This window comes from Vanellus vanellus (genome assembly GCF_965231255.1).
Source record: "Vanellus vanellus genome assembly, chromosome: 4".
Lineage (NCBI taxonomy): Eukaryota > Metazoa > Chordata > Aves > Charadriiformes > Charadriidae > Vanellus > Vanellus vanellus.
In genome coordinates this window covers 74662247-74676497 of record NC_138909.1, presented here as the reverse complement: position 1 = coordinate 74676497, position 14251 = coordinate 74662247, and the positions used below count along the sequence as shown (strand labels likewise).

General features: G+C 41.7%; 2 protein-coding genes across 3 annotated transcripts in view; one reads left to right on the top strand and one right to left on the bottom strand.

Annotated features, from left to right (window-relative positions):
* Positions 1-209: 209 nt before the first annotated feature.
* On the bottom strand, positions 210-8931 carry LOC309671123 (multifunctional protein ADE2). The gene is made up of 9 exons (XM_082482300.1): positions 8841-8931; positions 8362-8559; positions 5584-5762; positions 4693-4872; positions 4489-4602; positions 3516-3599; positions 3234-3414; positions 2129-2287; positions 210-1442 (listed from the first exon to the last, which is right to left on the bottom strand). Exons 1-9 carry the CDS (start codon positions 8857-8859, stop codon positions 1276-1278), a joined length of 1281 nt encoding a protein of 426 aa, XP_082338426.1. The 5' UTR covers positions 8860-8931; the 3' UTR covers positions 210-1275.
* Positions 8932-9336: 405 nt separating this feature from the next.
* The window catches only part of PPAT (phosphoribosyl pyrophosphate amidotransferase), a gene marked incomplete at its 5' end in the record, with an annotated part of 53866 nt that continues 48951 nt past the window's right edge, over positions 9337-14251 (top strand). For both annotated transcript variants that reach the window (XM_082482299.1, XM_082482298.1), the window contains one exon: positions 9337-9464. In XM_082482299.1, the coding sequence (XP_082338425.1) occupies positions 9337-9464 (128 nt within the window). The remainder of the gene's footprint in view (positions 9465-14251) is intronic.

The window sequence follows — 14251 nt, the reverse complement described above, 5'->3', positions numbered from 1 at the left end:
AACAAAGCACCACCACAGTGTCCTGTAACAGTGAGAGACTTATCAAGTAGAAGAGTATCTTCCAGAAGACTGTCACATCATACCATGCCATGCAGGTTTTAGTGCATATGCTTTTTACAAGATTATTACCTAACTTAAGGTTGTGAAGTTACATACCATGCTGTTGGCTAGTTTGTGTACTTTATTGAATAAATCTCCATAAAGAAGCTTTGAATTCCATAGTTTATTTATAATTGTAAAAGCATGAATGATACATAGAGTAATTGCATATTTGTTAGAATCATATCTACTCAGAAGATTGGTGTGTGCAGAGACAAGACAGTCATGCTTAGATTTCCCCCCAGTAGTTTGTTGCTTTAGTCTTTATTCCCCCCCTTCAGTTCAGTAACATTTCCATAGAAACAGAGTGAGGAAATACAGATATATAATAGCCAGAGTTATTGAAGTGTATGAAGACAGTTTGACAACATCACATAGGCCCTTTAGAAATACCGATGGTAGGGATCTGCCTAGCATTTAAAAGGGAAAAGATTGGACTAGGCAAGAGTTACAGCAAAAAAGGTAACAAGCCTAGCTACAGTTCACTCAAACCATTCGTATCTATAGCTTGTTATAAACGAGAATTGGCATCAACTTCATCACATCATTCCAGAAGATAGCAATGGGTTATGTATACACACACATATTTAAAAAAAAAAACCACACATGTATGTATATACATTTTTTAAATAAGGCAGGTATTTATTTCAGGCTTTTAAAACATTTTCCCAGGCCCTTTTCCTATTAATATAGCATATTTTGCCGTTTTATTGCTGAAGAAAGCATACCATCATTGCAAGCAGAACAGTATTGGCACTAGCTTTAGTTAGCAGTCCAGTTGAGTTAATAAGGTTCAAGACATACATTATTACTATGGAAGAATATTACTGTTACAGAAATACATAAGACTAGTTGAATTCTATTTAGATGCACCAAATCATTCTCTTGACATAGTCTGTAGTTAACAGTATACACTAAAAAGCAGAACAGCACCATTTTGGAGCAACAGAAAGATACCTAAAATACTACTTCCCCTTCTTTTACTAAGTTGTTATATTAAAAAAATACACAAGGGAAGGATGAGGATACAACAGACTTTATCTGCTGCTCTAACAATGCTTTCTTCCATAAGAAAGGATGCAGGACTTTTGAGCTCACCCAAATGTAAATCCTAATATGAAGAATATGCACGCCATTATCTTTGCGTAACTAATAAAAGTTACTTGTTAGTATGACTTACAAGGTGCACTCCCGAAGTTTTTTGTCAGCCTGCTTCAAGGAGATCCAGGTGTTTAACATGTTTGATCGCAGTTTGGCCCACACCAAATGATTGTTTAACCCAAATATCTGGGCAGCAAACTGGGCAGCTCCTTCAGGCGACAGAGTAGTAGGACAGCCAAGACCTGCAGAGAAGAGAATGCCACTTACCACTTACCAAACTGCTTCTGAAGATCAATTTAAGACATTTGTTTCAGCCTCCCGGAACCACATGATCTCAGTTTAAAGCTACCGAAGTGTCACACATTCCACTACTGCTAACACAGCTGCTTCATGGCAACCAAAAGCAAGCATACCAAATGACTCTCCTTATACAGAAGTGACAGACTGTTGGGCCTCCTACTTGCCAAGCATGCATTTACATCAGTAACAGAAGTTAAAAATCATACAGGTAGCAAGGCACTGAAGTAGTAGTTAGAGTTAAGCTCTTACCTACACAGATTGTGGAGAAAGATTTTTTTTTTCATCTTTGATCATAAGAAAAATGCAGCTCTATAACTGAACAAAATTCAATTATTTAAATCCCCATTAATACTAATTCCAACTTCCAGCTGTAATGTTTAGCAAGGATAAGCCAAGGTTTATATCTTTCCTAAAGATTATCCCTATGTAATCTTTGCTCTGTTTATTGTGCTTTTTTGCCATCAAAAAGTCAAAGATGGTATGCAAGGCATTTCTAAAGACTTTGTTCAGTACTGATCCAGCTACTTTTCCAGTGTTTTGCTATGTGTGTGTTTGCATACGTTATGTACATAGAACAACAAAAATAGAGTTAAGTCAGAAGAGGAGCATAAGCTGAAGATCATCTTACCACTGGGTAGTCTGAGAGAGGACCACACATCCTGAGTACCCCAGTCAGCCGAGAGTGGAGGACAGTTGACAACTGGGTAAGCAGTGTTACCAGACATTACTGGCCCCAAACCGTTGCTTCTGCCAGCTACGGCAACAAACACTGTTGGGATTCCATCTCCTGGGGGAGGAAGGAAGACATTCAAAAATAAGCAATCCACCTTCTCTACCATTTGCTTTTGTGGGAAACTTAACTGCAAACAAAATTGTGGACTCTGGTATTTTGTCCATTACATTGCACTACGATTGTGTGTCTAACCTCCCCCTTTACAGAAATGTCTTCTACATCTTGCAGCTCCAAATCCCAGGTACTGTTTACCACAAGAGTTACCATGTCTTACTCTGCCTCTGAGGGAAAGTCTCAGTACCAGAGGAATCGGCGCTGCTTAGCTTTGTAGAGAACATAACCATTAAACCTCTGGCATCTCCTTAAATATGACACAGTTCACTTCAAAATAAGTGTTTCTTAACTACGGTTACCACATCCATAGTTTCATCGAGTAGAAAGTATACTCCCACAAAAATAAACAGTTCTTATAGCCTAGCAGAGGAGATAAACACTTTTGAAGAGATGTCAAGTTTTCTTGATAAAGATAAGAATTTAAATCAAGTCTTTTTTCTCGTGTCATCTAAAAAAAGGAGGAAGAATATTTTCATGAAACAGGCAGGAAAACATGATGGGAGCAACATCTGCCTTGTAAACAACACATAAGAATATTCAGAGCCAGCTAGAGAAACTATCGCTCCTCCTCAGCTCAGAAGGGCCGGTGTCACCAGCAAGATGCTACCATTAACATGGTCAAGGCTTGGGAAAAGTAGTTCTGGTACAGGGATAAAAGCAGAGGTTAGACTCCGAGCAATGAATTTGTAGCTGGGCAGTAAGACAATATATTACTCCATAATTGTCTAGTGCAGTCTATAACCTGTCATTATGCAATTAGCAGCTGTAGAACAGCATTGTAACAGCTTGCTGGAAATAGAAAAACCCCACATAAATCCTTAAGTTGCCACGTCATTCTTGAATGCGACACTGTTCCAATCCAAATCAGTAGTTCTTTGGCATTTACCTTCATATTCTGCTTTGATCCTCAGGGTTTCATCTGGCCCTTTGTGAGCAGAGGTCACTCTTAACTCACAAGGAATTCCAAAGGTTGCACATGCCTTTTTTATTTTTTCACAGTGACTGAGGTCAGAAGGGGATCCCATCAACACCACAACTCTACCTTGGCTCTTTGTTTTCAGAAGCAACTAGAAAAAAAGTGAAGGGGGGGCAAGGGAAAGAAAAGCAGTCAACAGGATTGAAGATGTGCAGTTATCAAAGTCTAGATATATCATTTATAAAAACATACCTCCACTCTTTCTGCAACCCATTCAAAGTTTCTCTTAACCATTTGCAGTGCTTCAGGAGTCACTTCTTTCAGATCCCGGTATGACTACAGAGAAGGGAAAAAAACACAAACAAAACTGACATTAACATGTTTTGGGTGCACAAAGCACTCATTTTGCTACCATGATTGATAGGAATACCCCAACTGAAATATTCATGCAGTTTCTAGCAATTCCACAGGAAGGAGAACAGACATCACACTTTGAAATCTTCCCCTGTGGCTTACAGCCACTTTCTCTCACAGGGTCTCTTACTAGTCTCAATGACTGTCAGAGAAGCTCTATAGCAGCAGCATTCCCAAACCAGTTCTTTCAGAACTACTTATCTGGTAATTCAGAGCTATTTGACAAGTGTAATTGCTACAAGTTTAAGTTTTATTTCAAACTTAAGTTTTCAGCACTCATATGTGGACACAATCTGTTAGTAACACTTGGAGACACCCGATTATTGAGAATTCAAGCTTAACCAACATAAATAATGAAGAAAAGCATTCTCCATGCAGATGCCTCTTGCATGTCACCAAACCTCTACTAGTAGAGGATACCACTCTGAATAAACAGAGGAACTTGGAGGCAGACCTGGTAACCAAAGCTTCTATTATTTCTACCAACTTGTTGTCCAACTATTTTATTATCTGCACAAGACAGATAATTTTTACCCCTGGAAGCTTCCCGTTTTATTACGATAGCTCTAGTCAACAGTGCTGTTGGGCATTCCTACTGAAGATATACAAGCAGAGATTTTGTTCTACCATAAACTAGATAATCAACTATCTAATAAGAACAGGATTGGATATTAGGTACCCTATGAGCTACTCTGTAACAAGATAAGGCTACCTAGAAAAAGCCACTCTGAAAGCAGAGGTCTGACTACGGGGTTTTACTTTTATCATTCTCCTTCCCAACTGATTTAGAAGGTAAAGATTAAAACAGTACCTGTTTGTCCTTTTGCTGGCTTCTGTCTCCTGATGGCCACAGCCTCCATGAATCATTATCAATAACATCAGCAAGAACAATTTCTTTTGTCAGAATATTAACACCAAATTCAATCTAAAAAGACAATCAGAATCCTCTTTTAAGGACCATACAGCGGTAAGTTTCCTGTCAGAACCAGGATCATTAGAAATCAGATTCTTATACCTTCAGGTCTACCAGAGTGCAGTTTTGGGGCTGCCATGATTTTTCCAGGATCTCAAAAATAGCTTGGGTAGAACGAGCCATAATATCCACTTCAGTCTGGCCAATAGTAAGTCCACCAAAACAGAATTTTGCTTCAATTAGCTGCTCCTCAGACCACTGTGGATCGTTATTAGCATCATCCTGTTAAGAAATCCAAAACACATACACCATGTAATTGAAGCTTGCTATAAGAGGAGAATAACCGTTAGAAGATCATACTAGGTTTTGTTTGGTTTTTGAAAAATACAGGCTTCAAACTAGTATTTTATGATTAGCACTAAAAAAAAAAAAAATAGTGGCAGCAACATTGAAAACACTTGCTGTAACACCTGAACATCTTTAAAAGCACTTCAAGTTGGAAAGTGCCCCAAGAGTGACTAGGTACACCACAAACACCACTTTAGGTCATAGTTCACACAACACTTCTTTCAGTGTGCATTCCCAAAGGTCAGAATCCTAAGTGGCTAGCTAGCTACTTACCCTCACCATGTAAGTATCATTTATTTTAATTTCTTCAAATGTATCAACACATCTGTTTCAAGTGATGAGTTAGGTTTATGCCAAAGTCATCCCTATATGTTATAAATAAAACATTTCCCTATTTTATGTACGGTTTGGCTTGTTATTCCTTGACAGCCCTGTAAGCCAGTACTACATTATATGCACTTTAGAAAAAACGCCTGTTAGACAAGAATGCAAGAAAACATTAGGATGGAAAAACTACCATTACTAAGAGGTTTGGTCAGCCGCTACTTACTACTACTTGCTTTTTTTTTATTTGTCAGCATTTTAAAGGAGATGCAAAACTAGAACTCTGCAAGTTTGATTAACATCACAGGAAAGGAAACTTACCTTGTAAAACATCTCAATTTTGGGTGGGTAAAACTTATATCCTTCTTTGACGCCAGGGTTTCTTTTGAGGAAGGAGCCAGTAGCAATTCTTCTGCACACCCATTCAATTGGGATCATTTCACAGTGAGCTGCTATGAATGCTGTGTCACTCTGTTTCCTGACAAAAGCTGTTTTGATTCCTAAATATAAAGATGGCAGCTTAGTTACATCACTAGGAACACTCCACAGTTGAAACAAGAGTCAAACATCTTTGATTTTAAGTACAACTGAATCTTGTTCTTCTCTGGACTTAGAGGACACACTGAATCTCTTCAGGGTATTTTAAGCCCACTCTGGCCTTGCAGAAGGCAATCAACACAGTTATCTTCCACAAGCCATTAGTTTTGCCAATTTTATCACACAACACTCACTTGTAGCTCAGAACCTTATGCTCTGGTCATAAATCTTATTCTTTCAAATAACTTTGTTCGTAGACCTTAAGGAAAAAAAATCTATCCCTCACCATGGTTTGTTTTAATCAAAAGTTAGGAGCAACCAAGTACCAAACCATGCTCTCTGGTGGAAGATCCATTATATATGGAACAGTAATTGGAGGCTTTCAAAGGAGTTAAGGAGTGTGGTACTTTTTACTACTTTGTTTAATAAAGGGAAGATTATGACTTAGTCCTCCCTTTCATTACAAACTAACATTTATTTAGGGCACTATGTCTTAGTGATTTGTTAGGCAAAAGACCGTAAGACTCAGAAGGGCGTGCACATACAAACCTGCTGCAGCAAGTCATAGAATCATGGCATCATAGAATGGTTTAAGTTTACATCAACTTTCTGACATAATTCTAAGTTGGCCCCATATTAAACAGGGACAGCCAACAAGTGCAGATAGGCACAGTAAGTGCAAAATGGCTCTTTTTTCAATTTCACTCTTGCCCCCTGGGCAAGACAACTGCCAAGCCCAATTGGCATCTGCCAGAAACAGAAGACAATGGAGCTGCATCCAGTCAAGCCAAGAAGTAGCTGTACCCATTCCACTCCCAGAGCCCTGAAGAAAGAAGTCTTAAAACATAGTATTAACATCGACTCTTCAGATTTTGTTGCATTGCCATCCATGGCAGAATGATTAAACAATCAACTTCCCATTAAGTCACTTCTAAATACAGGCATTAAGGCCCCCACATGGTTTACTACTACATTTTTCAATCTGTGCAGATGCATGCTTTGGAAGGACTGACATTAGCTCTATTATAAAAGAGAGAAACTTTAACAGAACTTTGTAAATCATCACCTTTCAAAGAGTAGGCTAAGAAAAGTTGCGCAAAGCAAACAAACTACATCTATGATAAGGTGTTCACATTATCTCCAGTTCATGCCAGTCAAATAAGCAAACTGGAGAACCCTGAAAGTTCTTCTGTTGCTTTAAAATGGAGCTGCAGCGTACTCTGCATATTTTTCTACAGCACCTGAAATTACTGAGTACAAGCCATTTAAGGATCTGAGAGGTCTACAGCATGGCTTCCTCACATTTAAAGTTCATATCTGTTGGATATTAAATAGATTGTTATCTTAACTATTACCATTTAAGAATTAGGCAAAATATCTCATTAATTGTTCCTAAATGACAACTGGTAGTTTTAATCTACTGCAAATATAATCAGAAAGGCCTCAGAGGCTTCTTTGTACTGTATGCCAGCGCCTTTATTATAGTACTGTTTGCAGACAAGTTAGAAACCCACCACTGCAAATTCCTCTTTGCAACTTGCAAACTTCTCAAAGACACTTCAAAATGCTTTCTCAAAGCAAAAGATACTGGCTCCATTTTTGTAAGTGTGGTGCAAAACTTACTTGAGTGGCCCAAGTTAGCATGAAAGCTCGCTTCTCCATCAGAAATATTGAGTCTTTTAAAGTAAACATTAAGTTCCAATAGATCCAACACATACCAAATATGCATTTGTGATATAGTCCTCGTGTTTAAGTACAAAGAGTGCAAAAGCTTTACATTGGTTTGGCACACAAAACAGAGGGGATGAAAAGAAAACAATAAAAGGCCAATCTAATTTTATCTTTTAACTTTCAAACACAAATGTCACACAGCTTAGCCATAGTCTAGTAGAGCCACTAGCTAGCAGTGACTTCTATGGAGGCAGATATAGTAACAAAGGCAAAACGCATGCAGTCCAGTGTTACAGGGAAGGGGGTGCAGGGTAGGGAAGACTGGACCAGAGTGGAGGATCATGGGTCTGTCCAAACAGCCAGAAGAAGCAATTGCAGCGTTATCTGCTATTAGAATCACAGAATGGTTTAGGTTGGGAAGGACCTGGAAGATCATCTAGTTCCAACCCCCCTGCCATGGGCAGGGACACCTCCCACCAGCCCAGGTTGCCCAAAGCCCCATCCAGCCTGGCCCTGAACACCTCCAGGGATGGGGCAGCCACAGCTTCTCTGGGCAACCTGTGCTAGTGTCTCACCACCCTCAGAGTGAAAAGTTTCTTCCTCGTATCTATTTTAAATCTACCCTCCTCCAGTTTGAAGCAGTTAGCCCTCGTCCTAGAAGATTACTTCAGACAGCCGCATGCTCCAAACAAACAAGTCGCCCACCCAGCTCTAGTAATAACACCCAGCTCTGTAGCCCTGTTTCAGAAGGAAAAGCGTAACTAAAGACTAATGGAAGAGACACATCGGAGCCTCAAGGCACGATAAACCAATGTATAGAAGCAACACCGCTTTGCAACAAGATCTGCAATACACAGGCGAGATCTTGTAGTACACCTTTGAAATACTCACCGGCCTCCTGGAGGAGCTGGAAGACGCAGCTGGTCGTGGTGTTGGAAATGGCAGCCTTCCCCTCCATGCGGTCCTTCCTGGCCGCGTTCCCCGCCGTTATTTGGTCTTTCGACTGCATGAGCACACACCCCGGCATGTCCGGCAGCTCATACACCTCCTTCGTTTTACCTTCGTTAACTTTTTTACCAAGTTTCAGGTCTAGGGAAATAAATAAATAAAAGTCAGTTTCTCACTGAAAGTTTTTTTCCACTTCTGCACCTCAGTTCGCACACTTTACGCCCAGTTGCGCGCAAAGCGAGACCCGGCAGGAAACTGCCCACCCCCCCCCTCCAGTCAGTGACTACGAAGCGCGCGCTAAGCCCCCCAACGACCGTTACCGGCCCCCCTCAGCGCCCAACGGCCGCGTCGCGCGGGCCGCCCTCCCCGCGCGCCTTGCCTTGCCTTGCCCCGCCGGCGAGGAGATGAGGGATGGCGGTTACCTGATGCTGCGGGGGCCATGGTTGCGGCAGGAGCGGGAGCAAGCACCTAAGGCAGAGAAGAGAGCCTCACCACACGCCGCCGGGCCCCGCTGCCGGGGTAAGAAGGGGCCGGCGGAAGGGGCGGGCAAGGCGGAGTACCGGCACCGCCCCGCCAATCGCCGCCCAACGCCCCCCTCTCCGCCCCGCCGAGCCCCCCTCGGGGGCGAACAACTCCCCCCCGGCCCGGCCCTTCAGCCATCCCCATGCAAACACGGTCCCACGGGCAAAGACACACACACACCCCCTCCCAGCGGGGAGGGGACGGCGTGGGGACGGGGGGGGCGCCCCCCCCGTTATGTAAATGAGGGAGTCCGCCCCCCCCCCCCCCCCCCTCCCCACCGGCAGGCTACCGGCGGCTGCGCGCGGCGGCGGCAGGAGCGCGCGGGAGCCGCCACAGAGGGGCCGGGAGCGGGAACGGGGCCGCCCGCCGCAGCCGCCGCCACGTGCCGCCGGCGCCATGGAGCTGGAGGAGTTGGGCATCCGGGAGGAGTGCGGCGTGTTCGGCTGCATCGCCTCCGGCGTGTGGCCCACCGAGCTGGACGTGCCCCATGTCATCACCCTGGGGTTGGTGGGGCTGCAGCACAGGTAAGGGATGGGGATGGGGTTGAGGGTGGGGGTGAGGGGTGGAGGGGGGTCGGGATGGGGAATTGCGATGAAACGTCCGAAACCGGCGTCTCGCTGGCGGGCCGGGCCGCGGCGGCGGCCCCGGGGGTGGTTGAGTGGGGAAGGAGCGGGCTGGGAGGGGAGCGAAGCCGGCGGCGAAACGCAAGGAACGCCCCGCCGCCCCCCGCCCCGGCCCGGCCCGGCCGGAGGAGCAGCTCTCGGACCCGCTTTGGACCTCGGCTGCATCTCGCTTGAGTCGCATCCGCCCCTGCTGCCGGCCGCCATCACCGCGATGGAATGAAACTTCTTGTCTACCTGACATGTCTATGGCGATGTAAAATACACTAGATTCACTGTGTGCATCCAGAGCTGCAAAATGAAGTTTGGGTTCTGCTTCCGTTTGGTATTTCAAAGTTATAATGTTATGCACTGATACATACTAATCTGTTTCTTCAGCGGTACCAGAAAGGTATATCCCCCTTGTGGGAACACACGCGCAGCCAAACACACACATGCTCGTGTGTAGCACATGCTAGGCTTCTGGAGTACAAACACACCTACATACTATGCTTAACTTTCCATTGGCAAAAAGTGGGCTAAATAATCACATTCCCGAGAGTCGGGAGAGGTGGGCTTCTCTAAGAACACATGCTCTGAATAGGTAAAATTATACGTTCTTTCTATTTTGGAGGGCACGTACATGTAAAGGTTGCTCTGAAATTGTTTTGGACCAACAATAGAAAATTGTTGACATTGACATTTTCTGTTTATTACAGATGAATTTCATATACTTTTACTGTTAAAATGCTGCATCCCTACATGACTCTCATATACTAATAATTTTCTTTGGGTTGCAGGTGTATCATTCATAAACTACATATATTTGCCAGTGTCCATCAAAAATGTTTTTATTGGGAGTGATAGAGCTGCAGAATCCAAGGAACAAAGACATGTAATCAATAGTCTCATTTTAGGTTGCGCCGTTTTTCTGTCAAGAGGCCAGAAAAGAAATCTTACCTCATTAGTGCTTACACAGTTAACCTGGTGGACCCGGAGTTTCTTAGTTGGAAATAAAATGATTGATACATTTTCATCACTTTGCAGCTTACTATCTCAACTTTAATTGCAAACTTAGTTCATCATTTTTCAATACACTTTTTTTTTTTTTTCTGATGGTCACTTGACAAGTATATTTGATTTCCATGAGCTTTTTAATATCAAACATCCCCTGTGGAGGGCACAACTGTAGACAGTAATACTAATATTGTGATTGAAACTAAGTAATTGACAAGTTCTACAGGGAGACATACACCTAAAGGCACACATGCACTACCTCTGATTCTGATCTTCTAATTCAATAATTGTCAAAAGTTTTAAGGGATGCTTTCTTAGAGGCATAAACATTATTGCATCTGTAAAGTGTAATAGTCTGTTCAATTAGGTATACCTCTGCAAGCACTTAAAAAATTCTGTTGAATAGCTGAGATGTTAGTGTTCCCATTACCATCTTTAATGTTTCTCTCTAACCTCTTTCCATTTTTCCTACTGTGAAGTGTAGAAGAGGTGGCAACCCTATCAGGAAGTAATAGGATAACAGCTGTTTTTCTTCCTTCTTTTTGCAATGTCTCTTGAAAAACAGAATTAAGATTTAGCATTAACTGTATTGGTAAATTTCATTAAGTCCGTTCTTCTAAACTTAAAAACTAAGAAGTGGTTCTTAACTGTATTCCCTTAAAAAATAAGTAAATATGAAAGAGAGGTATGGTAAATATTAATGGACAGTCCTAATCGGGCCTAAGTGACTCACAGAAATTTGACGGGCCACTAGAAAATACAGTCCTTAGACCTCACCTTCAACTTAGTAAGGATGTTTAGGTAATGACTACTGGCTTTAGATACGCATAGGCATGTTCTTTTATATGCAAATTAGTCCTGTGCAATAAATCAAATACAGAATTTGGCCCTTAATTAATTTTAGATTTTAAAAATCAGAATATTCAAGCATGGCGTTGTATCAAATGCATTTTTTGAGAAGACTGATCCACAAAGAAGAGGCAGCTGGTGTGAACATGTTATAATTTCTAATCTTTAAAATCTTATCTGTATACATAAAGATCCAGAGTATTTGTTACATGCCACAAAATCCATGGGGCATGAATTCTATGTGCTCTATGTTCTGATATAGCTGGTTGCAGCAATGTGAAGGACTTTGCTGTTTCTGATAAATGGCCTAAAATAAGTTGATAGTTTGTATTACAGTGTTAAAAAGATACTAAGGCACTGGACAGATTTACTTTGGTGAGGATGTTTGTAACTGAAAACTTGAAACTCTGTAGGCTGGATCGAGCCACCAAAATATTTAGGTACATACTGAATGGCCTGTGTTTGAGTGGTGCTCGTTGTTACACTGAAACTATTCTGCGTGAAAAACTGGTGTGTATTTGTAAGCAAGGTTCCTGGAGCAGACCCACAAGTAGGCACATCATGAAAGATAAAAGATAGACTTGCAATTTCACTATCTTGACATAAGCAAGAACTTTAAAAGCTTCTTTCTTGTTAGTTTTGTTTTGTTTTGTTTTGTTTCTTTGTTTGTTTGGGTTTTTTTGTTTGTTTGTTTTTGTTTTTTTTTTTTTTTAATTAAAAAGCAGCTGCAAGATTGTTAAGGCTTAAATTTGTACTCCTTTGCAACAGAAGTTAGAACACGGCTTTTTATTGGCTTTTACTTTTTAATGGTGAACTGTGAATTTAAATGAAAACCAGTATATTCCTACTGACAGGCTAATCAAGGCCTTCCACACACTAAGAACATTGTACCAATTTCACCTGAGATGATTTTTAAGTGATTTTCATCTGTTTGTAACACATTTTACAGCTATGTTAGCAGTGGATTCTCATTATGCTTGGAACTTTGAAGCTGCTAAAGCTAATGCTGTTACTCTGGCTTCAACATTAACAAGGCTTAAAAGTGGATGTTCTAAATCATCTTTACAATTTGTAATCCAGGGAACAAAGTCACTGTAAAATCCACTGACAGCATGCCAAAATAAAGTCAGAGGATATTGGTAAGGAGAGGACTTTCTTGGGGGTGGTGAGGGAGGGAGGAGGAGTACTTTGAGTTACAAATCTATTAAACGTCATTTGAGTCCTTGACCAGGACAAATTTGCAAAGTTAATGTTGGAACAAGTGTGATTTGTGTTAACTTTTTGCAAAATTCCCTGGAAAATATTTCTGGCAGTAATACTGTGTACTGAAACCTGCGTGTATCCAGCTTTGTACTGATTTTTAGAAGAGGTCTTTAAAAGGCCTCTTCTGTGCAGGTGGAAGTCCTGTTAAGTCAGGGAATCCTCCTTGTCCCGACTCGGCTGGGTCTACGTATGACATTTATTATGAGAATCAAAGTAAATGGAGAGTGGGGGCTTGGCCAGCATGCTTTTTTGATAGCTTCCCTGTTACTGTCCACTATTAAACCCCACACAACAGAACCCAACTAATCACCAATGTAAGTTAAGAATTTTTACTTCTCTTTCAATCTAGTAAAATTACTGGTTGCTTCCCATTAACCATCCTTCCAAATATCTACACTCAATATACCATAATGAAAGTTTTGTATACAACCTCTCGTTGACAAGATAGATTTTTTCAAAAGGCTGTTTAGCAAGCTGTCGGTATCTTGTACACTGTAAATCTTTCAAGCAAAAAGCTTGAAATTGCTATAGTATTTGGATGGGAATTTTCTGAGGAACATGGATATGCTACAGGTAATGATCCTGCTAATTTGGTACATAACATATTTACCTCATTCATTTCATCTCAGGAACCAATTATGGGTTCAGCAGATCCCCCCATCCCCAGATGCAAGAACTGCAGTCTTAAACATTTTAATAGTGTAAATGCTAAGATGTTTGTCTAGATAGTGATTGCGTCTGTATGCTGGTTTACCAGCATGCAGCTGGTATGTGCTGGTAAAACATTCCTGAGTACTTTCAGAGACACTTATGAACATGGATGTGGTAACACCTGATCTTTTAGTTCTTGGATTATGTTTGTAGGCTATTCTGTGCTGCTAGCTGCTGACAGCCCAGTTTAATTACATGCCACATAGCTTACTCCTGCAGGAAGAGAGGAGCGAAACTTTTTTTTCTGCGGTGAGCTGTTACATCGCTCAGTTGTTTCACATAACTTCCTGCGGGACGCAGGTTCCTGCACGCTGGGAAAGTGAAGATAAGCCAGATTTCCATTCTAACAAAGTTCAAATCTCTTAGATGTACAAGTCATCGAATGCAGTTCAGTTTCAGCTCTTATCTCTGGATGTGGAGTAAGCAACTGGAATGAGATAACATAAGAAGGAGTGGAAAAAACAGGAGGGAAATGGTGCCAAAATGTATATACAAGAGGACGGTTCAGAGACAGCCAGTATGTTTGTTGTGGCCAACAGACTTTCCATTACATCAACCTAGCCATAGAGTTGGGGTGAGATTGTTCATTTTTCTTCCCATTGACTGTAATTAAGTCATCCAGGTAGACATGATATAGCCCTCCAGTAATTTTCACAGGATTGCTCTGTTGGCCTGTCTGCCCATACCATACATTTGTGCCTAATGCATTGAGGGAGGGTTGTACACAGCACGGGAGGTTCATGCTGGGTGGTTGAGTTCAAATAAACTCTCCTGGCTGCTATTTCTGCCGTTTCTTTCACTACTTTCCTTGAACTTAAAAAAAAGCAGGGTTGTTTGGAGGGGCTTTTTATTAGGTTAGTTTTAATTTAAAT